The 27,500-nt window shown below is 38.4% G+C and overlaps 1 protein-coding gene across 9 annotated transcripts in view; it reads left to right on the top strand.

The window, feature by feature from the left end:
- The window catches only part of EML5 (EMAP like 5), a 209,296-nt gene extending 182,686 nt beyond the window's left edge, over nt 1-26,610 (top strand). For 2 of the 9 annotated variants that reach the window (XM_063651965.1, XM_054447762.2), the window contains exons 30-42: nt 3,803-3,901; nt 8,231-8,251; nt 14,898-15,071; nt 15,676-15,884; nt 17,598-17,755; nt 19,602-19,716; nt 21,006-21,194; nt 21,375-21,547; nt 23,502-23,664; nt 23,981-24,084; nt 25,458-25,611; nt 26,098-26,198; nt 26,486-26,610. In XM_063651965.1, the coding sequence (XP_063508035.1) occupies nt 3,803-3,901; nt 8,231-8,251; nt 14,898-15,071; nt 15,676-15,884; nt 17,598-17,755; nt 19,602-19,716; nt 21,006-21,194; nt 21,375-21,547; nt 23,502-23,664; nt 23,981-24,084; nt 25,458-25,611; nt 26,098-26,198; nt 26,486-26,522 (1,697 nt within the window). In that variant the 3' untranslated portion in view covers nt 26,523-26,610. Of the gene's footprint in view, nt 1-3,802; nt 3,902-8,230; nt 8,252-14,897; nt 15,072-15,675; nt 15,899-17,597; nt 17,756-19,601; nt 19,717-21,005; nt 21,195-21,374; nt 21,548-23,501; nt 23,665-23,980; nt 24,085-25,457; nt 25,612-26,097; nt 26,199-26,485 lie in introns of those variants that run through there. The other 7 variants (XM_063651966.1, XM_063651967.1, XM_063651968.1 and 4 more) reach the window with 7 other exon arrangements.
- The last annotated feature ends 890 nt before the right edge of the window (nt 26,611-27,500 follow it).

The raw sequence follows: 27,500 nt of genomic DNA, 5'->3' as shown, positions 1-27,500 counted from the left end.
TTCAAGTAAACAAATTTCAGTTTTAAGAGAGTATAATACAGCAGAAAACGAATTCATAATGCAAAGTGCTCATAAGTCTCTATTAGAAGTAAAGGTTTTACTGTATGTTAAAACCGTGTTTTATATTGAAACCATTTGTAACTTTAATTCTATTTTCCCATAACCTCATGATGAGAATAGATGGTTTGGATGGTGGTTTCTGATAGTGATTGAATGTAGCATGTTGAGTGAGTGATTGCTGGGACTGGAAGTGTTCTTACTGAGGCCTTGGAAAGCCAAGGAATAAAGGCTAAGAAAGCTGTTTATCTGTGGCTCTATGATGATACCTTGTTTGATCCAAGAAGGTGAGAAAATTATTTCTTGATGTTCATTTAACTGATTATTCAGTTGGATTATTCAAGAGCAAATAACTTCTGTTAGCATCATTTGATGAACAATGTGATAATCCTACTAGTAACATTAAGTATTTAATTTTGAATTGTTTTATTACAATTTAATGGCAAACTTCATAAAAGTCTGAAAGTTAGAAGTAAAAATAAAGGTTATCTACTTCATTCTGGTTTTCCTCTGATAGCTTCATTCTGAATGGGTAAAGAGTAGATTGATTATGTGAATTATAATCCACCACCTCTTGTTAGTATTAACCATCAATATGATCTTTCTATTTTGGTTTCATAAAGAAAAGGATTCACCAGGATCACACAGAAATCAGTGGCAATTTTCTATTTAATAATTTGGGCCATTTAAAACATACTGATTAGAGAGAAAAATCCTTCTTAATCGAGGTATCACATATCTGTCCTTCAGAGAGAATGAGGAAGAGTAAGATAAACAAGAAAGGAATGTATGTGTAAACTCTCATGTTTATACTTATAATTTTATTTTTACTTTTCTGATTTGTAATTAATCACCTTTCTAGTAGTGGGGTGTCTAGAGAGAGGGCAGATGGAGACTAGGCCACCTGCTTTAGTTTTTATTATATTTGGTTTCTCACCAGTTTGAGGATACATTGTTCATAGTGTAGGAAGTGGGTTTGCCATAAATGCTTCATTATTTTGAGGTGTGTTCCTTCAATTCCTAGTTTGTTGAAAGTTTTTAACATGAAAGGGATGTTGGATTTTATCAAAAGCATTTTCCATATCTGTTGAGATAATCATATGGTTTTTGTTTTTAATTCTGTTTATATGGTAAATCACATTCGTTAATTTGCATATGTTGAACCAACCTTGCATGCCAGGAATGATGAAGCCTGCTTGATCATGGTGAATTAATTTTTTGATGTCCTGCTGTATTTTGTTTGCTAGTATTTTGTTGAGGCTTTTTGCATCTATGTTCATCATAGGGATGATGTTCTGTAGTTTTCTACAGGAATATTGGCCTGTAGTTTTCATTTTTCAAGTGTCTTCGGCAGGTTTTGGTATGAAGGTGATGTTGGCTTCACAGAATGAGTTAGAGAGGAGTGCCCACTGCTCTATTTTTTAGAATAGTTTCAGTAGGATTGGCACCAGCTTTTCTTTGTATGTCTGGGAGAATTCAGCTCTGAATCCATCTGGTCCAGGGCTTTTTGATAGGTTTTTTATTACTGATTCAATTTTGGAACTCATTATTGGTCTGTTAGGATTTCGGTTTCTTCCTGATTCAATCTTGGGAGGTTGTGTGTTTCTAGGAATTTATCCATCTCCTCTAGATTTTTCTTCTTCTTCTTCTTCTTTTTTTAGAGGCCCACAACTAACATCATAGCCTCTAGATCTTCTAGTTTGTGTATTTAGAGGTGTTCATAATAGTCTCTGAGGGCCTTTTGTATTTTTGTGGGATTGGTTGTAATGTGATCTTTGTCATTTTTGATTGTGTTTATTGGGATCTTCTTTTTTTGTTTAACTACTAGTGGTCTATTGATCTTGTTTATCTTTTCAAAAAACCGATTTTTTTATTTTGTTGATTCTTTGTATAGATGTTTGGGTCTCAGTATTGTTCATTTCTGCTCTGATTTTGTTATTTATTTTCTTCTGCTAGCTTTGGGGTTACTTTGTTCTTGTATTTGTATTTCCTCCAGGTGTGATGTTAGATTGTTAATTTGAGATCTTTCTAACGTTTTGAGTTAGGCATTTAGCACTGTAAGCTTTCCTCTTAACACTTAACATGCTTTTGCTACATGCCAAAGATTTTGGTATGTTGTGTCTCTGTTTTAATCTACTTTGAAGATTTTTTTAAAATTTTTGCCTTAATGTCATTGTTTACCCAAAAGTCATTCAGGAGCAAGTTGTTTAATTTTTATGTAATTGTGTGGTTTTGGGAGATCTTCTTGGTGTTGATTTCTATTTTCCACTGTGGGTAGAGAGTATTGCAGATATGATTTCAATTTTCTTGAATTTATTGAGACTTGCTTTATGGCTGAACATCTGGTCAATCTTGGAGTAAGTTTCATGTGCAGATGAGAAGAATGTATATTCTGTGGTTGATGGGCAGAGTGTTCTGTCTATTATGTCCAGTTAGTCAAGTATTGAATTCAAGTCCAGAATTTGTTAGTTTTCTACCTTGATGATCTAACACTATCAGTGGGTTGTTGAAGTGCCCCACTTGTTTGATTTTTGTTTTGCTTTTTGGGGGGCCTAATATTATTCATGGTTTTCTATCCTCTGGATCCAGCCTACTGCTCTGAACTCATTTTCCACCTCTTCATCTTACTTCCACAAGTCTATCTTTATTCCCTTCTGCATGGACTACTGTCATAGTCTTACAAGGTCTCTTCACTGTCACTACTACCAGATGAATCACATTATACTTATTTGATCAAAAAACTTCAATTCCTGCTGGGCACGGTGGCTCATGCTCGTAATCCCAGCATTTTGGGAGGCTAAGATGGGCGGATCACTTGAGGCCAGGAGTTTGAGACCAGCCTGGCCAACACAGCAAAACCCCATATCTACTAAAAATACAAAAAATATATAGCTGGGCATGATGGCACACACCTGTAATCCCAGCTACTTTGGAGGCTGAGGCATGAGAATTGCTTGAACCGGGGAAGTGGAGGTCGCAATGAGCCAAGATTATGCCATTGCATTCCACCCTGGGCAGCAGAGTGAGGCTGTCTCAAAAAAAAAAAAACAAAAAACAAAAAACAAAACCAGATTGCAGTTCCTCCCCCACTGACTTAAGAACAAATATAAAATGTGACTCAATATGGCCCAAATTATTAAATGGAAAATTACTACTGGTTTCTGTGTGACTCTGGCAAATCCTTTTTTTTTAAGAAACCAAAACAGAAGGATCATGGGCTGACACTCAAAATCCTCCCTAACTCTAGTCCCAAGCTGCCTTTCCAACCATGTTACTCATCTTTCGTCTTCATGACCCTACACTTCAGCCAAATGAGCCTGTTATATGGATACACAACACTTTCCTGCCTTTAGGCCTCTGCTTAAAGTGTTCCTCTGCCTAGAAGGCCCTTCCCCACTGACTTTTACATTTGTAAAATCTGTCTGGGTCGGTCCAGGAGTACCATATTCCCATGATGAGGTTAATCTTTTCTGCTCTGAATTCCCATAGCATTTTGATCCCAACTCTCTTGTGGCACTTGGAATCTTCAGCCTTGTACTGTATTGTTTATCCCTTTTACGGCTCTATCCCATTACATAATTCTGAATCATTTTTCTATCCTTATGATGCTGTTTACATAGTAAGTGCTCAAAAATATGTTTCGAATAAGCAAATAAGTTAAAGAGTAGTTTATTGTTCTGGGTAAGTGCTTTTGGCTGTTACATCTTAAAATTTTCAAACTTAATTCTCAAATTCTTTTTTGTAGGTTCTCAGAGTTTTTATCAGGAACATAATGATGATATTCTGTGCCTCACAGTAAACCAGCACCCCAAATTTATCAACATAGTGGCAACTGGCCAAGTAGGTATGTTTCTGTATTTTAAAAAGAAACAATTTAAAGCATTTGCTTTGTTCAAATAAATTCAATATCCAAGGAAAAAAATCAAAATATAATTTTATTGATTTATTGATTGTTTATTGATGGTTCAAAATCTATGTATACATAAAGCCCTATGCAATTATACCATATTATTTGCTTCCAGGTACCTTTCTCTCACTCACTCTGGTTATCTGAGTTGGTCTTGACAATCCAAAATTTAAAGTAAACTATTGTATGATAGTTGAAATAGTTGGATTTAGTCCTTTAGCAGGAATTTCTGGTCAGCAAAAAGGTTTAATTCAATAGCATATAAAGCAGAAAAGAGGAGTTTGAAGAGGAAGCAGTAAACAAAGGGAAGCTAAGAAATAACTAGACTGGGTGGGGTAGAACCCTGCTTCCATGGGGGTTTAGGCTGGAAAGAAGAGAGGACCCAAGTCTGTTTGTTGTTGGTAAATCCCTTCTGCATTTTTCTTTTCTTTGTCATTGACCTAATTCACCAACTGTTTTGAGCTGTTTTGAAATATACCTGTGTTCTTTTACCTCTGTGAAAAACTGTTAAACAAAGGCCATAACTCTACAATCAAACTGATGAGAGGATGGCAGGTCTATTTAGGACATATCTGCCAACCTGTGATTACTAAATATGAATATGGCAGAAGTTTCATAAACTTCAATACATTTGTAAAATTCATTGAAATCATTGAGTTTGTTGGAATTTATTGGGCCTTGATGGCTAAGCTAGCTTTCCAGGTCCCTTTTCTTCTTGACTAAGATAATTTATACTTTTAATATCTTCATTTTTCATGCGAGTACTAAGTTGGTAGGAATTTGTTGTCTGGGTTGCCTGGTTCTGAAGCTATGCCACATAGACCCTTGTGTTTTCCCTTTTTGTACAGTTTTCTACTTTTAAAAGTAAATGGAACATTACCCATTATACAGAAAATATTCTAATATTTGCATATAAATACATAGGTCTAGCTTCTGTTTGTGCTAAGATTTTGGAAAATGAAGTCTTATTTTCACTGTGCACAAGAAACAAGGCCCATCTCCTTGAGGAATGAAGAAACTATGTTACCTAAGTACCTAGCTCAATGCCTCTTGGTACGTAGTTACTGTTTAGTTAATTTTTATTGAGTAAACTCACTTACTCAACAAATTTACTGAACACCTGCCATGTGCGAGGTATTGTTTTAGGTGCTGGGGATACGGGCTACTTACAAAAAGGCAAAATCCCTGTATTAATGGGATTTACGTTCTGCAAACAGAATTGTAGAAAGTGTGGTTCTTTCATTTCCCACCTTGGCTTCTCCTTTTCTTTCCTTTGCTCTCCCTCTGTTAGGCAACTTATTTATCATTTTGGTGCTGTGGTTTTCTTTCTTAGTTAAGAAATGTCATGGTCACAAATTAATCTTTTAGGAATTTGGCCCTTTTCTCCCCTTTATTTTGAAAGACAACACTATAGAAAGTATGAAATGGCTAATTACATCCCTCCTCTTTCTTTCCAAGTCAAACTCTGGGGAGTACAGAGGTAAATTTTAGATTATATATGTAGCTCCATTCCTTACACCATTTGTACCCTTCCAGAAAATAGATAACAAAAATTACTGGTGACTAATTAAGATAGACTCAAGGGAAGACTAAAGAATAAGAAAGGATTTTATTTTTCTCTTCACACATAAAGAGAAGTGTTTTGTTACTTTGCTGTCAGGCTTGTTTAATACCCACAAAGCACAAAACAGCATTTACAATGTTTGTTGTTCCTTCTGTTAAAAATCATACAGATCATAGAGGAATTGAAATGTTTGATTTTGTACTATTTTAGCCAGTTACATTCAAACTTTTTTCCCAGCTAGAATCTTGGAATTTTAGGGCCAAGTATATCATTTTATCCTCTCTGTTACAGTGTGTTTGAACCCTGCTGCCACTTAATACCTAGTGAAGTAAACATTTCCCTGGAAAGCTTAGTTATAAAGTGGTTCTTCATATACAACAGAAATCTGTCTGTGATTGCTACTCTTTGGCCCTCATTCTTGGTGTATCTAGAACATCTAATCACATTCCCATGGCATTATCTTCCAGTTTTGGAGACAGCTAGCATATTCTCCCTGAGTCTTATCTAGTTCTTATCTTTTATTTGTTTCTTTGTTTGTGACAGAGTCTCGTTCTGTTGCCCAGGCTGGAGTGCAGTGGCGCAATCTCGGCTCACTGCAGCCCCCACCTCCCGGGTTCACGCCATTCTCCTGTCTCAGCCTCCTGAGTAGCTGGGACTACAGGTGCGCGCCACCACGCCCAGCTAATTTTTGTGTTTTTAGTAGAGACGGGGTTTCACCATGTTGGCCAGGATGGTCTTGATCTCTTGACCTTGTTATCCGCCCGCCTTGGCTTCCCAAAGTGCTGGGATTACAGGCATGAGCCACCGTGCCCAGCCTTTTGCTTCTCTTTTAAAAGGTCTCCTTTGGGCACCCTCCAACTATATTCCATGGAACAAGGTGTACATGAGAACAAGGGGATTGCTTTCCATGGGGGAGCTTACTTCTCCACTGGACCATGCTTTGGGTATATGAAATCCCAGAATTCTCTACCAGATGGTCCTGAACCTACTAATGGCCCTGCATGAGCCTTTTCTCTGCGTCTGTCCTCCCAGTGACAGACTGTACAACCAATGTGTATACTCTTGAGGGGTGGCCAAGCTGTTCTTTGTGTAGGAGTGGATGGAGTTTTAATGCAGTAGCTGGGATAACCACATGTCTTAAGGAATTTGAGCTGCCATGACAGATATCACAGAGTTTGTAGCTTAAACAACAGAAGTGTTATTTTTCACAGCTCTGGAGGTTGGAAGTCCAAAATCAGGGTGCCAGCATGGTCAGGTTGTGGTGAGGGCCTTCTCGGTATTTGCAGATGGCTGTCTTCTCATTATATCCTCACATGGTGGAAGAAGATTATCTTTCTCCTGTCTCTTCCTATAAGAACACTAATCTCATTGTGAGGGCTCCATCCTCATAAACTTCACACCTCCTAATACCATCACACTGGTGATTAGGGTTTCAGTATATGAATTGTGGGGAAGACAGACATCCAGTTCATAGCACCACACATGAGCTTCTATGGCTTTTTGTGGTGTGGGATGGAAGAGAATGAGACAGATTGTCTCATGCTGCCCAAACTCTAAGGAGTTCTAAATTGGTATCTGCCTTCCAGATCATTATAGGAGTGTACTCATCAAGGTAAGAGGCTAGAATATATTTTATTTGATAAGTTTTATCTTGATGGATAGCTTTAAAATACTGGCCAATGACATTCCAGCTTTCATTTGTACTTCTGTCCCAGACCCTGTTAATATTCAGAGACAAACCTGGTCTCTCCAAACCAAACACTCCCAGTCTTTCACCCAGGCTTCAGGTGGCAAAGTTCCAAGCCCTCTCACCATTTGGTGGTTAATAGAGCATAGTCATAACTAAAAATGATATTTCCTATGTGGTCTGCTCAACAGAGTTAAGTAGTTTATTCTGTTTTTCCTCATGTTCCAGGTCAAGGCACTATGGTCCTATGTTATCAATATGTTTTTTAAATCATTATTTCATATGGATATAAAGCTTTACCAAAGCAAAAAACAATCACCTGTCTTCAGTGGATTCCTGTATTTTTATTTTCTTTCTTGTTCTAAAGACTGCTACTTTGAAAAGTTTGGTTATTAGGTATTTCTACCACAAATATAATGAGCATGAGCTTTCACATTTTCTTTCTTGGCAAACTTGTACTCATATGGAAAATCTTTAGTTGAAAGAAAGAACTTTTTTCCTTTCTTGAGTTATACAGTAACCTTTGCCATCATGTCTCTCAGCTCAGGTTTAGATCTAATTCTTCCCTGGAGACAGAGATGCATTAAAAGATGCATATGGAAAATCTTTGGTTGAAAGAAAGAACTTTTTTCCTTTCTTGAGTTATATAGTAACCTTTGCTGTCATTAAAACTCCGGAGAGTCTATTATTAGCAGTACATTTTTATAAACCAAAATGAGGGTAATATCATTTTAAATCATATCAGTATCATTTTAAAAGTTATTATAATTAAAAGTTTATGTAACTCATTAAATGCAAAGAAAACAAAATTTTTATCCAAAGGAAGATTAAAAGATCATACATAGCATGTTAATAAGTATGTATAACTGAAATGAGTGCCTTCTCTTACAGTTTACTCAATCGAATGTAATAAAACCAATTTTGTATATAATAGTTTAAATTATAATTAATATATTTGGGTTTTTACAGGTTTTACAGATTTATGTTATTTATAGATCATTATTTTCCATTATAGGTGATTCAGGAGACATGTCAGGTAAGGAAAACTAAACATTTTCTGCTTTATTTATATTGTTTGGTAATGATAGTGCATATTAAACTTAAGTTCAAGTATATTAGTCCGTTCTTGCATTACTATAAAGAACTACCTGAAACTGGGTAATTTACAAAGAAAATGTGTTTAATTGGCTCACAGCTCCACAGGCTGTACAGGAAATGTGGCTGGGGAGGCCTCAGGAAATTTACAATCATGGTGGAAGGCAAAGGGCTTGAGCAGGTATGTCCTGTATGGTGGAAGCAGGAGGAAGAGAGAGAAAGGGGAGGTACTACACATTTAAACAAGCAGATCTCATGAGAACTCACAATCACAAGAACAGCAAGGGGGAAATCCGCCCCCGTGATCCAATCACCTCCCATCAGGTCCCTCCTCCAACACTGGGGGTTACAATTCAACGTGTGATTTGGGCAGGGACATACATCCAAACCATATCATCAAGTATCTTGTTACTCTATAAAAAACTTGCGGATTTTTTTAAATTAAGAATACATTATTTTAATGTCATGATTCTGAACTCAATCTGTGGTAATAGTAATGGTTTTTTTGGACAAGCATGGTAGCTCACACCTGTAATCCCAGCGCTTTGGAAGGCCAAGGTCTGAGGATCACTTGAGCCCAGGAGTTCAAGACCAGCCTGGGCAACATAGTGAGACCCTGTTCTCAACACTGTTTTAAGCACTTTAATAAAAGTATAAGCATTTTAAATAAAAGTTTTATTTGACACGACCATGCTTATCAAGTTACATATGTTCTGTGGCAGCTTTTGTGCTACAATGGCAGAGGTGTGTAGTAGCTACAGAGGCTATAGATGACACTCATCTGTTTGCACTGCTTTTTGGTACCCTGCAAGTTCCAGTAACACAATTATAATTCACAGATTTTGAGCGCTATCTGTTATCTCTGGTTATTTTATTTTGGTTTTTAACCAGTAAATCTCCATCATGTCAAGACAAGGGTACAAAAAACAAAAATAGTTTTTGAATATCACACTTTTAAGGCACAGTGAAGCATGGATTGTATTGTAATCAAATGAGATGACAGGCGGGGTATGGTGGCTCACACCTGTAATCTCAGCACTCTGGGAGGCTGAGACAGGAGTTCCGCTTGAGGCCAGGAGTTCAAGTCCAGCCTGGGCAAGAGCAAGACCCTGTCTCTACAAAAAAAAAAAAAAAAAAAAAAAAATAGAAAAACTAAAAAACCTTGATGATTTTTAGATGAGATGGCAATAAATGTGTTAAAAACAATAAATGAGATGATGGCAATAAAACAAAGTATTTGTTTTTTCAGAGGTAGTAACATTCAGCTATGCCAGGAGTAGATAGCTGAGGCACGGTCTGGGGTCTGGAGGCTCAGACCAGTTTCAGGGGTCCCAAGACTTCCCACACATTCAGCAGTTCACTAGGAGAAATCACAGGACTCAGAGGTACTTAAGGCTTTAGTTTATTACATTGAACAGAAAAGGGAAAAGACATATGAGGTGGAATCCGGAGCATCTAGTTACAGGGTTTCTATGTCTCTCCAACACCCTCGTGCCAGGGGTTACACAGAACCTGCTTCTTCCTCCAGCAGTCAAATCCAGCAACACACATGAGGTGTTTCTGCCTAGGCAAGCCTACTGACGTCTCAGAGTCCAGAGTTTTTATTGGGGGCTGGTCACATAGGGATAAAGACCAGCCTCAACTACCAAAATACCAAACGCCCTGAAGAAAGCAAGTGTTCAGTGCCCCAGGTGGACAAAAGAGCTTTGTCAACATGGAGAACACTTCGGAAGTTCTTACACACTGGCCAAGAGCTAGCCCAGCAAGCAGGCCCTTCTGATGACAGTAACCTTGGGCCTTTGCACTGCTTTTTGGTACCCTGCAAGTACCCTGCTTATATTAAATCTTTCCTGCATAAACTCTGAGGCTGGATCAAGAAACTGGAAGGTCAGTGTGACTGGAGGAAGGCCTCTGAGATGAATGGAGAGAGGGATAGTGGTCATCTCATGCAGGATACTGTAGCGCAGGGAGAAGAGTTTGGATTCATGCTAAGTGCAGAGGCTGTCACTGGAGAATTTTAGACAAGGGAGTGATATGATAGAATTTATACTTTAAGAAAACCACTCTCACTATATTATTGAGAATGTACAGGGGGAAGAGAGAAAATTGGAAAATTAGGGGGCCGTTATAGTAGTCCAAGCAAAAAACAGTTAAGCAGGGTGGCAGGAGTGAATGTGGAGAGAACGAGACAAATATGAGGTGTATTCTGGAGTAAAGCCAGTTATCCTTTCTGATTAATTGGATATGGGCATATGACATAGTGAGGAATCAAGGCCAGTTGTTAACTTTTTGCTTGAACAGTGAGCTAAATGGGATGGGGAATACTTTGAGAGAAATCAGTTTGTCAGGAAGAAATTATCCACAGATATAAGGAGCGAAATTTATTCGACATTCTTTCTTGTACAAATATAAGAAGACTGGTAGATTTGGGGATGGAAAAATAAGGAAGTACTGTCTGATGACTTCCATTTTCTCTGTATCATCAACTGAGATTGAGGAGGTGGGGAATGGGTATTAGGTTGGAACAAGGATAAAGTTTTTAAATTGTCACTTTGCAATGTGGGAGAATAAATACATTAGAAGAGATATGAGCTGGGCGCAGTAGCTCACACCTGTAATCATAGCACTTTGGGTTTTTCTGTTTTGTTTTTTTCTTTTTCTGAGATGGAGTTTCACTCTTGTTGCCCAAGCTGGAGTGCAATGGCACAATCTCAGCTCGCTGCAACCTCTGCCTCCCGGGTTCAAGCAATTCTCCTGCCTCAGCCTCCCAAGTAGCTGGGATTACAGGTGACTGCCACCACGCCCAGCTAATTTTTTGTATTTTTAATGGAGACGGGGTTTCACCATGTTGACTAGGCTGGTCGCGAACTCCTGACCTCGGGTTATCCACCCACCTCAGTTTCCCAAAGTGCTGGGATTACAGGCGTGAGCCACCGTGCCCGGCAGGCCTAGCACTTTGGGAGGCTGAAGTGGGTGGATTGCTTGAACTCAGGAGTTCAAGACCAGCCTGGGCAACATGGCAAACCCCATCTCTACAAAAATATACAAAATTTAGATGGGTGTGGTAGCACGTGCCTGTAGATCCAGCTACTCGGAAGGTTGAGGTAGGTAGATCAATTGAGCCCAGGAATTCGAGGCTGCGGTGTGTCATGATCGCATCATGGCACTCCAGCCTGGATGACAGAGTGAGACCTTGTCTCAAAAAGAAAAAAGTTACCATTGAATACATTAGATATGTTTTCAGTGGACACTATGGGAATATCTTTTGTCTCTGATAAAGTAATTTCAGCCCTCCTAAGACTGCACCTTAAAATTTGATATTTTTGATCCTTAAGGCAATTAAGCAGAGAAAACTCACTCTCTGGTAGTATTTGTAGTGACAGGCAGTTGCCCATCAAACAACTTCAGTGGGTGTCTGCATTTTACAGCAGAGGATAAGGAAATTCCTTAGCACACAAGAATGAAGAGGGAGGGTAGCCTCCGGAGTGTGCTGCTTCAGGAGTTTCATGATGTCATCCAGAACCCAGGGACTTTCCATCTCTTCTGCTCTGCTATCCACAGTGTTGGCTTCACCAATAAGGCTGGTTGCATTTGTGGTCATGAAAATGGCTGCAGTAGCAATTGGAGTTACGTGCTTCCTTGCTGTTATCCAGTGGGAAGGAAGGAAAAAAAATCCTTTTCAGAACCATGACCTAAAAATCCTTCCGTTTAGCCTGACTGAGTCATTTTAACCTGACTTTGTGTGAGGACACAAAGCAAACTGCGAACTGAGAAGATACTAGGAGAATACCATGTGCTGATTGGTTTAAATCTGGGTTATTAAACTAATCACTGAGGTCTGGGTTGGGAGTGGAGGCAGTATTATCACAGTGGGCTCAGACTTATTAGTTGAGCATGCAGTTTGTTTCCCCTGAATCACTTACGCTCTAGGAGGGAGTAGATTCCTGAATAAAACTGGACCCTTGGTAGGAAGAAAGGATGTAATGGATGCTGAGTATGCAGTAAGGAGTTACTCACTACAGAGACGAAAGGGCAAAATACACTTGGCATACCTAATGGCCCATGTTAAAATTTTCTTTTAAAATACAGTTTTTATTAGGCCAGGGGTGGTGGCTCACGCCTGTAATCCTAGCACTTTGGGAGGCCAAGGCAGGCAGATCACCTGAGGCCGGGAGTTCGAGACCAGCCTGACCAACATGGAGAAACCCCGTCTCTACTAAAAATACAGAATTAGCCAGGCATGGTGGTGGGCGCCTGTAATCCCGTTACTCAGGAGGCTGAGGCAGGATAATCACCTGAACCCTGGAGGCAGAGGTTGCAGTGAGCTGAGATCATGCCATTGCACTCCAGCCTGGGCAACAAGAGGGAAACTCCATCTCAAAAAAAAAAACAGTTTTTATTATACTGCATCAAAGGCAAACTAGGGATAAAGAATATCCTTTAAAACTTTGATTTTTGTAAGACCCAATTAACAATTTAAAGAGACACTTATGGCATCTCTATACTGGAAACTAAGAGTGAAAAACAGTAGTGAAAAGTTACTGGGATTGATTTTCTGGAGGGAGCTACATATGGGGAAAAGAGCAAGAGTGGAACCTGGATACTGAGAACAGTGTACCTGTGCTGCCTCTCCCAGCTCTGAGTTGTATTAGGGCAAGTCAGTTATCCTCCCTGAGGCTGAATTCAGGGAAAAGCATACCTACCTAGAAGGTAAGCATTAGAAAATATGCGATGTCCCCAGTAACATGCCTGCCATGATAGGTACTTAATACCTCATGGCCTCCTGGAACAGGAGGAGGAAGAATTGTTTATGTGTTACCTAAGCATCAGGAATGACCATTTCCAAATGATAGAAGAAAATATAATATACTTAATGAACATAGTTTCATCTTTCTTTAGTAACTTCGAGAGGTCCTGAAAATTTGCAGTAATTTTAGTTTTAAATACTGTTACTGATGTAAGTTTAGAACAGTCTAAGTGTGTGCCGGCAATTCCATTACCTTACGTACCTATACGTTTTAAAACATAAATTCTGGTTTCACCTTCTTGCCATCTCCTTTAATTTTTTATAAAAATATGAGAAGCTCAGTCATTGAATTTAAGATTACTTGCTCTTTAAATTTAGATAAATAAAACTTTTAAACTTGTGGCATATTAAATTTGGAGGCAAAGTTAGTGATATTTCTTGAAATTCTATTGTCTACCTCATCACGATTTGGCAAATATAACATGTGAATTGCCTAGAGGTGCATTTTGTAAACATATAAAAATATTTATATAGTATTTATCACTGGCAAAATGTATAGAGTGATCTGGTATATATTTACATTTTAAATTTAAGCCACCTAACATTCTTTATTGAGGTTAAGTTTACCTGTGCCTTGGGGTACTTTGACTTTTAATGAATGAATAATATTTTAATTTTAATTCAATACTTACATTATTGTCATAAATTTTACAAACATAAATAACCTGTTTTATTATATGATAAACTTTTATGTATGTTTCCATGTAGTTTTGATATTTTACATTTGCATAAATCTTTGAACAATTTCTGCTTAATGATACTCTAAGTCTCTGGTTTAATATATTTTAACTGCTTTGAAGAACTGCCAGATTTATCATTGTGTATTACAAATAGCAGATGGTATAAAATATAATCTAAACTTATCAGAATATTTTCTTTAGAGACTGACATTTATTTCTGCATTGAATGATTTAAGGCAGCTTGTCTTAATGTTTCTCTATTTTTAAAACATTTATAACATTTATAATTTGAAGCAAATGCACTTTAGTATTTTTATTGCTTCATTAAAAGTACTTATGTTCTGAGATTGAATTAACTGCTGAATTGACCTATCCATTTTTATAGGGTGCAGTTCATAAAAAAGAAAATATAAAACTATAATTTTTTTAATTTAGGAAATGTGGAGAACTGGGATAATTTTTTAAGCAGCAGAAACAAGCTACACAAGATTAATAATAACCACATTTTTTTAAAGATTAGCAGTTTTATCTTTCTCATGAAATCCTGTGTAAATGTCTTATAAAGTGATATGAACTTAGCTTTTTACCAGATGTCTATCTGTATGGTTGAAAATTTCTTTTGAGATCTATTCAAGTGGTTTCCTATCTACTGCCTTTCTCAATTTGTGTCTGCTTTTCACTTCTCTTTCAGGTAACATCAGTACTGAATGTATACTTGGTGTTTAATATTTATTGTGTAATATTTGTATAGTTCTCCATATAATTGTATAAAGATTAAAAGTATACATAAAACATGCATTTGTTTTGAATTGTTTAAAGTTGAGATTGCCTGATTTGCTTGTCTAAATGCTGTTTTTCCAAAAGTGCAATTTGGAATATAGCCTGAAGAAGTGTTCTATATTTTTTCCTTTTCTTTCCTCCCCACCACCAAAACTCCTTTTCCTTTTTTAAATTTAGTCTTAGTTTTGAGCTGTTCTTTGTTAAGTACAGTTTTTGTTTGGTACACATTTGTCCATGTTTCAGAGATGAATATGCATCAGCTTTAGAAACAAATATTTATAACAGGTAGATTACAACTTTTTGATACTATCTTTATTTAGCTACAGCTCCTTCTATTCACATCTGGGATGCAATGAACAAGCAGACTTTGTCTATCCTAAGATGCTACCATTCAAAGGGAGTATGTTCAGTCAGCTTCAGTGCTACTGGCAAACTATTGCTGTCTGTGGGACTAGACCCAGAACATACTATTACCATTTGGAGATGGCAGGAAGGTAGGATTCTTTTGTGTGTTTGATTAAAAAAAAAAACAAGAATACAAAGGTAGTAGGAATTCTGTATTTAATATTTGTCTTAAAGTTGGTGGTCAAAACAATCACTCAGTGTAGGCCTACGCAATATACTGTACACAGTGGTACTGTAGGTATATTTCACTTTAAAAGCCCAGTGGAACTGTAACCTCACAAAACAGATAAATTAATGAAACCATTATTAGTATTATAAACGATTCACTGCTATTTTCTTCCAGCAAGAAACTGTGTATTTATTTATTATTAATGATTTGATTGGTTTTGGAGATTCTTATGAAAATTATGTATATTTCTAATGATAATCGAAGATCAGCAGGATAATATTACCTACCACACTTTAGACAAAACATTTAAATTATATAAAGAAAAGTTAATGGAGCGAAGATAAGTGAAAAGGACTCGATACACAAATAATTGTAAATCATGTATTGCTAGGTAGTAGAGCAGGGGCCATTGGCCTCTCTTCTAAGCCTTTGTTTTTTGAACTATGTATTTTACATATTTGTTTGATGCTGTTGATTAGCTTGGTTCTTGTAATAACCTAGATAATTTTGTTGTATCTTGTCAGGTGCCAAAATTGCCAGCAGAGCTGGTCACAATCAACGTATTTTTGTGGCAGAATTCCGACCAGATTCAGATACGCAGTTTGTCTCAGTGGGAGTAAAACATGTGAAGTTCTGGACCCTGGCAGGAAGGGCTCTTCTTAGCAAAAAAGGGCTACTGAGCACACTGGAAGATGCCCGGATGCAGACCATGCTCGCTATTGCATTTGGTGCAGTATGTCTCTTAAAATGCACATAGTGTGACTTTGACTACTTTACATTCTCTTGCCTTAGATCATCAGCCACATGAATGTTGTTGAGATGATACTGTGATCTGCTAATCATTACATGCCCTGGTCAAGCATATATTTCATCTTTCAAAAATCTACTTCTTTCAGAAATTAGGGAGCGAAAAGAATGTTAATGAGAGGGGAAAAAGGATTTTTTTTTTTTTTTGACACAATATCTCACTCTGTCGCCTGGGCTGGGGTGCAATGGTGCGATTATAGCTCACTGTAGCCTCCATCTCCCAGGTTCAAGTGATCCTCAGCCTCCTTAGTAGCTGAGACTACAGGGCAGGAACCACCATGCTAGGCTAATTTTTCTTTCATTTTTAGTAGAGACAGGGTTTCGTTATGTTGCCTAGGTGGTCTCAAGCTCCTAAGCTACATGATCCTCACGCCTTGACCTCCCAGAGCGCTGGGTTTCCAGGCGTGAGCCACCATCATAAGGATTATGACGAACACTTGATTCCTTGGACTACTGTTATACTCAAAAGCCTTCCTTAATCTTCAATTGTCACCCTAAATATCCTCAAGTTTCTGTCTTCCTAGTAGTTCTTCATAGTCCTGAAAATTTGTCAGAGAGAAAGGTAAATCAAGAAACATGATTTTCAAATGATTTAAGGCGGTACTAGGGTTTAGGATTTCCTTTGCTTTTTATCATTTAACACACTGCTTATCATACAGCTGGAAGCGCTCTGGGCCAGTGTCTCTACTTCGAGGGAAGAAGGAAGTAGTGAGACAGAAGTAAATAGCACAATTCCTGGCCCTGACAGAAGGGTGTTCAGGAGCCCTGCTCTCCTCTCACTTTATTCCATCTCATCTGGACCTGTGGCTTCCAATCCACATCTCTTTCCTTTAATATCCTGCATTGGCTAGGCTGTATAAATCCTTTGGTGCATCGAAAAACTAAGTGGATTTTTTGTTTATGTGAGTATGCAATACTTACAGGAAAAGTTATAATTTTAGAATATTTAAGTACACTTAACATTTTTGAGAAAAAGACCATTGAAATGTTTGTGCCATGTCAAATTTCAGTTGAACATTTTGGGTATTCTTAATATAAGAACAGGCCAGGCGCCGTGGCTCAGGACGGGCACAGTGGCTCACGCCTGTAATCCCCGCACTTAGGGAGGCCAAGGTGGGCAGATCACCTGAGGTCAGGAGTTCAAGACCAGCCTGCTGCCCAACAGGGTGAAACTCTGTCGCTACTAAAAATATAAAAATTAGCCGGGCGTGGTGGCGGGCGCTTGTAATCCCAGCTACTTGGGAGACTGAGACAGGAGAATCACTTGAACCTGGGAGGCAGGGGTTGTGGTGAGCTGAGATCACACCATTACACTCCAGCCTGGGCAACAAAGAGCGAAACTCCGTCTCAAAAAAATAAAAAATAAACCCTAGAATTATGGTATGTTAGAACTGGAAGGGAAGAATTGTCTAAAGTTACTCTAGCTAATAAGCAACAGACTTGGAATGGAAAAGGTCCTGACAAAGCTAAGCCTGCAGTTCAGGTTTCCTGACTCGTGAATTCAGTGCTGCTGCCACTACACAATGCATGCTCTTTGTATCAAGGGTGAGGCAGCATTACACATACATAGAAAATTATCTATCTGAACTCTATTTGAACTTTTGATGAGTTTGTCTCCCCCTCCCCCACTCCTTTTCAGAATAACTTGACGTTTACAGGTACCATCAGTGGTGATGTCTGTGTGTGGAAAGATCACATATTGTGTAGAATCGTGGCGAGAGCTCACAATGGGCCTGTGTTTGCCATGTACACCACCCTGCGAGATGGACTTATCGTGACTGGGGGAAAGGAAAGGCCGTGAGTCCTCTTTCTTTTCACAGAATATTTATGCATTTGTGACCTACCTGAGGTTTGCAGTTAATTATTCTAGTTGTTTCTAGGCTACACAGAGTGTCCTCTCCGACCTTCCTCTTCATATGCTTCTCCTTTATTACCTTTTATGTGCCTTCTATTTGATTCTCATTTCTGGTCTTAATTCACTTCCAATTTTTTTCATGTTAGGGTGATACTTTTTCTGAGGTGTGGATAGGTAGTTGTCCTACAAGTTGAGTTACTTTTCTTAATGTCTGTATGCCTGTGTACGTATTTGCTGAGTAGGAGGCCCATGGGGGAATCTGGAGCAAGGGTTGTATTTTGACTGCCTGCTCTCTTTTTGTTCAGAATGGATTCTAAGGAGTAGAATGCACATTGTTGCTTTAGAAAAGGATGAGGGAACTAGAGAGAACTGCCTTGTTTCCTTTTGCTTGAGGCAAATTTAAACTGTTTTATACAAGACCTCAAAATTTGAGAAGAGGTCTCTTCTGAGTGATTTTCAAATCTCCCAACAGTAACCAGATACTTACGATTTGATTTGTCACCAACATATTCATATGCATGTTGAAACATGACATGCAGGCCAGGCACAGTGGCTCACACCTGTAATCTTAGCACTTTGGGAGGCTGAGGCAGGTGGATTGCTTGAGCCCAGGAGTTCGAGACCAGCCTGGGCAACATGGTGAAACCCCATCGCTATAAAAAACAACAATTAGCTGGGTGTGGTGGCGCATGCCTGTAGTCCCAGCTACTCAGGAGGCTGAGGTGGGAGGATCACTTGAGCCTGGGGAGGTCGAGGCTTTAGTGAGCTATGATGGTGCCACTGCACTCCAGCCTGGGTGACAGAGTGAGACCCCATTTAAAAAACAAAAACAAAAACAAAAAAAAATGTGACATATAGGTGACTAAGAAGTACATTTCAATACAGGATTGAAAGAACCCACATGTTAATGAAACACAAGCGCAGAATTTGTGCCTTTTACATAAAGGAAGAATGCACATAGGCATGCTTTCAGACAAACAATTCATCTAGCAGAAAAGGAAGGAATACATTTTTCAGTCCTTCCAGGAGAAAATCCATAAATGGGCTCTATTTCATCCTCCAACACTTGTATTTCCCACGTCATTTACTCCTGCACACCCCCGCTCACTAGAAGCCTGCTAAACTGTTCCAGTGAGATATTTTAACACCTGGTAGGGAATAAATATGCTTCTGTTTTGGCCTTCAAAAATAAGCTCTGGGCCAGTTGCAGTGGCTCACGCCTGTAATCCCAACACTTTGGGAGGCCGAGGCAGGCAGATCACCTGAGGTCAAGGTATTTGAGACCAGCCTGGCCAACATGGTGAAACCCCATCTCCACTAAAAATACAGAAATTAGCCAGGCATGGTGGTGCACGCCTGTAATCCCAGCTACTTGGGAGGCTGAGGGAGAAGAATCACTTGAACCCGGGAGGCACAGGCTGCAGTGAGCTGAGATCATGCCACTGCACTCAAGCCTGGGAGACAGAGCAAGACTCCATCTTAAAAAAAAAAAAAAAAAAGTATTATGAGAGAGGATAATGTATGGTAGAGGCTAAATAAAATTATGCTCATGTCAGAAAAAAGAGTATTTCTCAAAATAAAATTCACTGAAACTGGATGTTTATTTTGACTGAGATATAGTATATCCTCAAATTGCCATAGAAAGTTTAGAAGAATATTAGAAGTAAATTATAAATATCAGGGCCTTTTTTTTTTTTAAAGGATTCTGCTTATAACTTAGTATTTGTTTATAATAAAAATTATAGTAGCCAATAATAAACACTTACTCTGGCTTGGTTATTTACTTAGGTCAAAAGAAGGAGGAGCGGTTAAACTGTGGGATCAGGAACTGAGGCGGTGCCGTGCCTTCAGGCTTGAGACAGGACAAGCCACAGATTGTGTTCGTTCTGTGTGCAGAGGCAAAGTAAGATGTTCCATGAGCTGATACAGTGCAGCAGAAAACAGAAAGTGGTTATTACTGTGATTCTCTCAGCTTAATGAACAATACTTAATAATGCATAACAATGGATTTGCTTGCCAACATTACTGTGTCTTTGCTGCTTTCTTTGCCAGTTAGCACCAGTGTGGCGCATAAGCTAGGAAGCTATTCTGTCTAAATACCATATGTAAACCTCCAGTATTTTCTAGAATCTGCCAATTCAACAACTCTAGTAGACAGAATTGAAAACCCTTGCCAGTTGACTCATTTATATTAGGACAGTTGTCTCCATTTTTTAAGAAAACACACATTCCCTAGATAAAACGTGTAATAAACAATGGAATACTACTCAGCCATAAAAAAATAATGAAATTCTGTCATTCTTGGTGGCAACATGGATGAGACTGGAGGACATGATGTGAAGTGAAATAAGCCAGGCACAGAAAGAGAAATACATGTTCTCACTCCTGTGCAGAAACTAAAAAAGTTGATCCCACAGAGGTGGAGAGTAGAATAGTGGTTACTGGAGGCGGAGAAGGGGTGGGGAAGGGGGATAGGGAAGGACTGGTTAAAGGATACAAGTTTACACAGCCAGATAGGAGTAATACGTTTTAGTATTCTGTAGTACTGTAGGATGACTATAGTTAAGAATCATGTATTTATGTATTTTCAGGTATTTACAAGAGAGGATTTTGAAAGTTTCCATCACAAAGAAATGATAAATATCTGAGGTGATGGTTATGCGCATTACCCTATGCCCCATAAATATGTATAATTATGTGTCAATTTCAAAATAAAAATTGAAAACTACAACTCCTTTGAAAATTTTTGAGCGTGTTAGTACTTATTAAGTGTATTTATAAATCATATGGATATTATCTTCAGTCTGCATATTAAATTGTAGTTAAGCTTTTACTTTTTAACTAAAAAATAAATTCTGTTACTTTTTTCCTATATCCCACTGCACTTACCCCAGTTTGGAAATCCTAAGATTATCAAATAAAAACTTTGATTATTGAAGAATCCAGGTGTACTGCCACAGAAAAGTTCTATTCTGTAGCATGGACTCTAATATGTAATCTAGCCCAGTGTGCTTACAGATGGATGTGTGCCTGTAGTCATAGAAAAATTTGCATGAGCTAATGACTGCCTTGCTACTAGATTAGCTCAAAGCAAAAAGTTCTCTGAAAGCAGGTCAGTAGGGTCATTTTTATATTATGAAGAAGAGCAGCTGTTGTACTACATTCAATGTATTGGTCCTGCTTGGGTTTCAGGGCAAGATCCTTGTTGGGACAAGGAATGCTGAAATAATCGAAGTTGGAGAGAAAAATGCAGCTTGTAATATTTTAGTTAACGGTCATGTGGATGGGCCAATCTGGGGACTAGCAACACATCCTTCCAGGGATTTTTTCCTTTCTGCTGCAGAAGATGGGACAGTGAGACTTTGGGATATTGCTGATAAAGTAAGTACAGATAATTTTTTTAAAAGAGGTTACAACTTCTAAAAAGAAAAGTTGGAAGTTCTAAATTGCTAGTACTTAAAGAACTATCAGAATTATGTTGAGAATTTTGAGGGGAAACTGGTATAATTTAGAAGTACTTAATGTTGTTTCCTATGACTTTTTTTTTTTTTTTTAATGCAGAAGATGTTAAACAAAGTGAATTTGGGGCATGCTGCTCGTACTGTGTGTTATAGCCCTGAAGGGGACATGGTGGCTATTGGAATGAAAAATGGAGAATTTATCATTTTACTAGTGAGTTCTCTAAAAATATGGGGAAAGAAGAGAGACAGGAGATGTGCAATCCATGATATCAGGTTAGTGAACAAATGGAATAGAGTTTCTAGTATATACTTAACTTCCATTTGTAAAATTTTCCTTAGCCATGCCTTCAAAAAGAGGTCCCCAGGGCCTGTAGCATTTCCCGTATTATAAATTGTATGCTAAAATACGGCTGTTTGTATACTACTTAATTCTTCTTGCTAAATTATAAACCCACTGGGCACCAACCATGGTGCCTTATAATAGCAAGTACTAGTAAGTAATGTTTGATGAATTCATGTTAACACTTAGCCATGTCCATTAAGTTTATCCCGCCAAGAGGTATCTCCCACTGTAATACAAGAGAGCCATCTGCCCTTCAAAAGTTGTCACCCTGGAAAACTAAAGTTGTGATTCCAAACATATCTTCTCTTAATAACCTCAGTTTGGGAATATGTAGTTCATTAATTTAAGCAATACCTATTGATTAAATGTTCCAGAATCCAAGTTAATTTAAATGTTTCTTAAACCTTTGTTTTTCAGTGCTTAAGCATTTTTCAACAGTGGCTACCATTTACAGAGTACTTCTATGTGATCAGTAGATAAGATTATTGAATCTAGGTCTGTCAAAAGCTTGTACGCTTTTCATCAGTAAAATCCTTTTACAAATGAAACCTTCCTCAGAACTTCAATATATAAAACAGTAACAGTGGCTTCCCTTAGCTTTTACATGTCTCTGTCTTACCTCAATAAGACTCATGGGCCATTTCAAGAGACTGAATTGTCCCATATGACTCCAAAGATTGCTGGGCAAATAGCATTTCACTTTGTCTTTTAAATAAGTAAGTTCTTCAGGCCGGGTGCAGTGGCTCACGCCTGTAATCCCAGCACTTTGGGAGGCCGAGGCAGGCAGATCGCCTGAAGTCAGGAGTTCTCGAGCAGCCTGGCCAACATAGTGAAACCCCATCTCAACTACAAATACAAAAATCGGCCGGGCATGGTGGCAGGCGCCTGTAATCCCAGCTACTCAGTGGGCCGAAACAGGAGAATTGCTTGAACCGAGGAGGCGGAGGTTGCACCATCGCACTCCAGCCTGGGAGACAAGAGCGAGACTCTGTCTCAAAAAAAAAAAAAAAAAGTTCTACCAAGATTCAAGTTGTGTCATTTCACCTTAATAACTAGAGGTTAGTTAAGCTGGGCTGTGTTCTTTGCTTAATATTAAGACAACGTTTTTTCCAGATGGAAGAAAACTATCTTAATGAATTGTTAGCTTATTAATTATGTAATGCTAATGGCTTTTAAAAGCTGAGATGTTCTGACTGGGTGTGGTGGCTTACACCTGTAATCCCAGTACCTTGGGAGGTCAAGGGGTAAGGACTGCTTGAGGCCAGGAGTTTGGAACCAGCTGGGCAACATAGTGAGACACCCCACCTCTATTTAAAAAATTAAAAAAAATTTTTTTTTTTGAGATGGAGTTTTGCTCTTGTTGCCCATGCTTAAGTGCAATGGCACAACATCGGCTCACCGCAACCTGTGCCTCCCCGGTTCAAGCGATTCTCCTGCCTCAGCCTCCCGAGTAGCTGGGATTACAGGCGTGCACACCACGCCTGGCTAATTTTGTATTTTTAGTAGAGATAGGGTTTCTCTATGTTGGTCAGGCTGGTCTCAAACTCTCGACCTCAGGTGATCTGCCCGCCTCCCAAAGTTCTGGGGTTATAGGTGTGAGCCACCGGGCCCGGCCTAAGAAAGTTTTTTTAAACCATTAGATGTTTTTAAAGGAATTGAGAGATGACAATTGAGGAAATATTTAAAATTGAAGTAAAATATAAAGCTTCCTTATTTCACGTAACCCAATCTCAGTATACATAATCAGTTGTGTCTGTCAGGTAAATCTATTTGAGGCCTTATCACACATTACTTTTAAGAACTAGAAAGGAAAAGTCACAGATCTTAAGTATTTATAATACTTCATGTGGTCTAATACTTTTTACATGTTTTGTTTTGATTCAGATTTAGTCCGGATTCCCGGTATCTGGCAGTAGGTTCTAGTGAGAACTCAGTGGATTTTTATGACCTAACATTGGGCCCCACTCTTAACAGAATCAGCTACTGCAAAGACATTCCAAGCTTTGTCATTCAAATGGACTTCTCTGCAGACAGCAGTTATCTCCAGGTACAGTACCAATACTATATACCCAGGTGGCAAGTTCTTCTGCTTTTACATTTCGTGTTAGTGAATGCATTTTAAAGTTCCTGAGCTCCAGAGCTCCAGCTTCTCAACTCCTCCCTTTGTACCTTCTGACCTACAGCTCCCCTTTCCTCCCCCACTTATCAGTGCTTTTCTCCTCTAAGTTTTTGCAGTGATCTTTGGCATACTTAATAATGTTAGACATGTAAAGCAAGTAGCAATATGCTAGTATTCTGTAAACCCCCTGTGGATTTTGTCTCTCACCTAATGGAATTCTTGTCCCATTTTGATCTGATGAAAGGTTTCTAGTGGTTGCTATAAACGGCATGTCTATGAAGTGCCTTCAGGAAAACATCTTATGGATCATGCCGCTATTGACAGAATTACTTGGGCTACATGGACTAGGTAAATACTTATATACTCACAAGGCAAGAACTGACTTTGAAGGCCAGTTAGAAAAATTGGAAAATCCTATTTCTGAACTGTTAAAGCCATTCCACTAAGGAATAGTAATTGAGTTTCAAGTTTTTGTTACCATATTTTGAAATGGTATGTTCATGTTGGGACCCCTTTTTATTGAATATAATTCCATGTTTTATCAGTTTCCATGATTTATCAAGTTTTTTTTTTTTAAGGAAATCAAAGTTTTAACTTTAAAGATATCCTGATATTTTTCTTAACACTAAATTTAATGACTGGCAAAAAGGTATTGGGTGCTGTTAAGCAACTGTTATTCTCTATCTAAAGGAATGCTATCTTGAATCTATCTGAAGTCAAAGCTTCCAAATTTCTTCAGATTTTCTGGCTGTATGACAGGTAACCATGACTATCCATTTTTTTGGTCAATGAAAAATGCCATCAAATTCCTGTATCAGCCAGGCATATAGCGGCTCATGCCTGTAATCTGATGCAGCAGGCCGAGGTGGGAGGATCACTTGAGCCTAGGAGTTTGATACCAGCCTGGGCAACACAGCGAGACCCCATCTCTGAAATTTTTTCAATTCCTATGTCATAAGTCATTTTTATTTTTGTAGAGATAGGGATCTCACAATATTGCCCAGGCTGGTCTCAAAACTCTTGGCCTCAAGCAGTCCTCCTGCCTCAGCCTCCCAAAATGTTGGGATTACAGGTATGTGCTGCCAGACCCAGCCAAGTAGCACTTTTAATTTGAAAAATAGTTCTATCAGTTTCTGGCTGGGCGCGGTGGCTCAGCCTGTAATCCCAGCACTTTGGGAGGCTAAGCGGGGGTGATCACCTGAGGTCGGGAGTTCGAGACCAGCCTGACCAACATGGAGAGAAACTCCGTCTCTACTAAAAATACAAAATAAGCCGGGCATGGTAGTGCATGCCTATAATCCCAGCTACTCGGGAGGCTGAGGCAGAATTGCTTGAACCCAGGAGGCAGAGGTTGCCGTGAGCTGAGATCATGCCATTGCACTCCAGCCTGGGTAACAAGAGCAAAAACTCCCATCTCAAAAAAAAAAAAAAAAAAAAAAAAAAACAGAAAAATAGTTGTATCAGTTTTCATAAAGTACTACTTTAATCTTAAAAGGATTAATCTAGAAACCCTTTGAATTATAAAATTTCATTTTTAAAAGGCAGGAGTTGATATCCTGATGAAATTCAGGTCTCCAAACAACTTACCTTACCATAATTTACTTCCTGTATTTTAAGTAACATGATAGGGTACTTAGAGATTAATTGCCAAGAAACTTTTTGAATATAGTCAACCTGCCCGCACTTGCTATAATGAGTTTTCTTTTGTTCCTTCCCTCTAGTATTCTAGGAGATGAGGTTTTGGGAATCTGGTCCAGACATGCTGAGAAAGCTGATGTCAACTGTGCCTGTGTATCTCATTCAGGAATCAGTCTTGTTACAGGAGATGACTTTGGCATGGTTAAGTTATTTGACTTCCCATGTCCAGAAAAATTTGTAAGTTTGTGTTTTGTTTACTATTATCAGTTTACTCCTAATTTTGATGTCTTATCATCAGCACTTTTTCCCATATATTTAAAATGTTTTGTCCTAATTTCTAAGTTTTTCCCCAAACTTTCTAAATCTATTTACTTTGAAATAAAAGCTATTAGAAACAAATCTTCTCCCTCGAGTAATACCGTCTTTGGTACTATCCTACAAAAAGCTGTAATTAGCTTTTCACCAAACCTGTAATCAGTTATCAAATTTCAAATGCTTTTCCTTAGAGAAAAATTGTCAGAGTACCTGGAGACATCTGACTGCCCACACAGCCTGGTTTTGCAGATCCACTACTCACGCTGAAAAAGTATTCTAATGACTGGCTGCGGTGCTAACTCCCTACTCTCTCCACAGCTCTTGTGATAGAGATTATAGTTCCTAATAAGAGCCTTTGACTTCTGTGTGCACCAAATGCCCTGAGCTTTGTCTGTCATTGTTTTTTAGGCAAAATACAAAAGGTTCTTGGGTCATTCGCCCCATGTGACAAATATTCGATTTACCAGTGGTGATCGACATGTTGTTAGTGCTGGAGGTGACGACTGCAGGTTAGTAACTTTCTCAGCCCTTGAAGAGCAGACTATGTTACTAGTTAAGAGACTTAATACAACAACTCCTACAGCTTTGGTTTATGAAATCAGCTAGTCAACATTAGTAGAAGGTAGTATAACCAGATGGCTCTTCAGAATCTCATATTTATGCAAATACAGAATAAAAGGAGTTAATGAGGAAAAATATTACACGTGTAACTTGAAAGCGCAACTGAAAAATATTAAACTGTTATGAAAATCTAAAAACGTAATTAACTCCCTGCAATTTTCTTCTCTGACTGCAGCTTATTTGTCTGGAAATGTGTACATACGCCTCACTGAGAGATGCTGAGATGACTACACAAATTAACTGAGACCAGAATTACAGAGAAGAAAAACCAAAACCCAACCCTGCATGGTCAAGTGGTGCTAACCCAAGACTGTAACAGGGAGAAATGCCCAGAATCATCAAAATAGTGAAAGACTGATCTGTTCAAAATATTTGCTATATGCACTGGGTATAATCCATAATCCATACACTGCCAGATAATGCCATTTCAAGGAAGGATCGAATACTTGATGGTAAAGGCCAAGTCCCCCTGTATTGGGAAGTGTGCGATTTCGGCAGACCTGCTGGGAAAATTTAGGGTAGAGCACTCTTTACAGAAAAACTCAAAAACCCAATTTGGATAATTTTCATTATCTTTTTAGCAAAATGGTTTCTTAGTGTTTCTATTTTATTTTCAAGGTTCATTGTTTAATGAAATATTTTATTCTTGCATTTCCATAAGGAAAGGGAAAGTCATGATCATCCTAAAGGATCACAGTTTTTAAAAGGCAAACATTTTCCCTAAGGAAACAGACACAAGCTTTCCTAGAGAATATGATGTTTTTTAGGCATTAATAAGGTCCTTTTTTATAAAGGACACTTTTCTCGTAGTAGTTTTGAATTCAGGAACAGATCCAAAGTTAGCAGTATATGGCTGCTACATTTCCTTTTCATTTTCGAGCCATCAGTTTATGTTCAGACGCCATCTCTGTAATCGCACATTTAAAACATAACTGTAGCCTCACTAATGGAAAAGTAGTATGATGAACAATCATTCCCAATGGTGTACAATGTAAAGGTTTTAGGGAGCAACAGTATTTAACTGGAAGAATTGCATATTTAATGTAGTCTAATATATACACATTTGTTTAACATGTAAACAAAAGTGTTAAATTCACATATACAACATTATACAATTTAATCACTCTTGGAATAAAATTTTTATAGCCTTTTTTCTATTGGGAAAATTTGTTTAGATGTGTCACTCCATA

Source organism: Pongo pygmaeus, chromosome 15 (genome assembly GCF_028885625.2).
Source record: "Pongo pygmaeus isolate AG05252 chromosome 15, NHGRI_mPonPyg2-v2.0_pri, whole genome shotgun sequence".
NCBI classification, from domain to species: Eukaryota; Metazoa; Chordata; class Mammalia; order Primates; family Hominidae; genus Pongo; species Pongo pygmaeus.
This window is presented reverse-complemented; position numbering and strand designations above follow the sequence as displayed.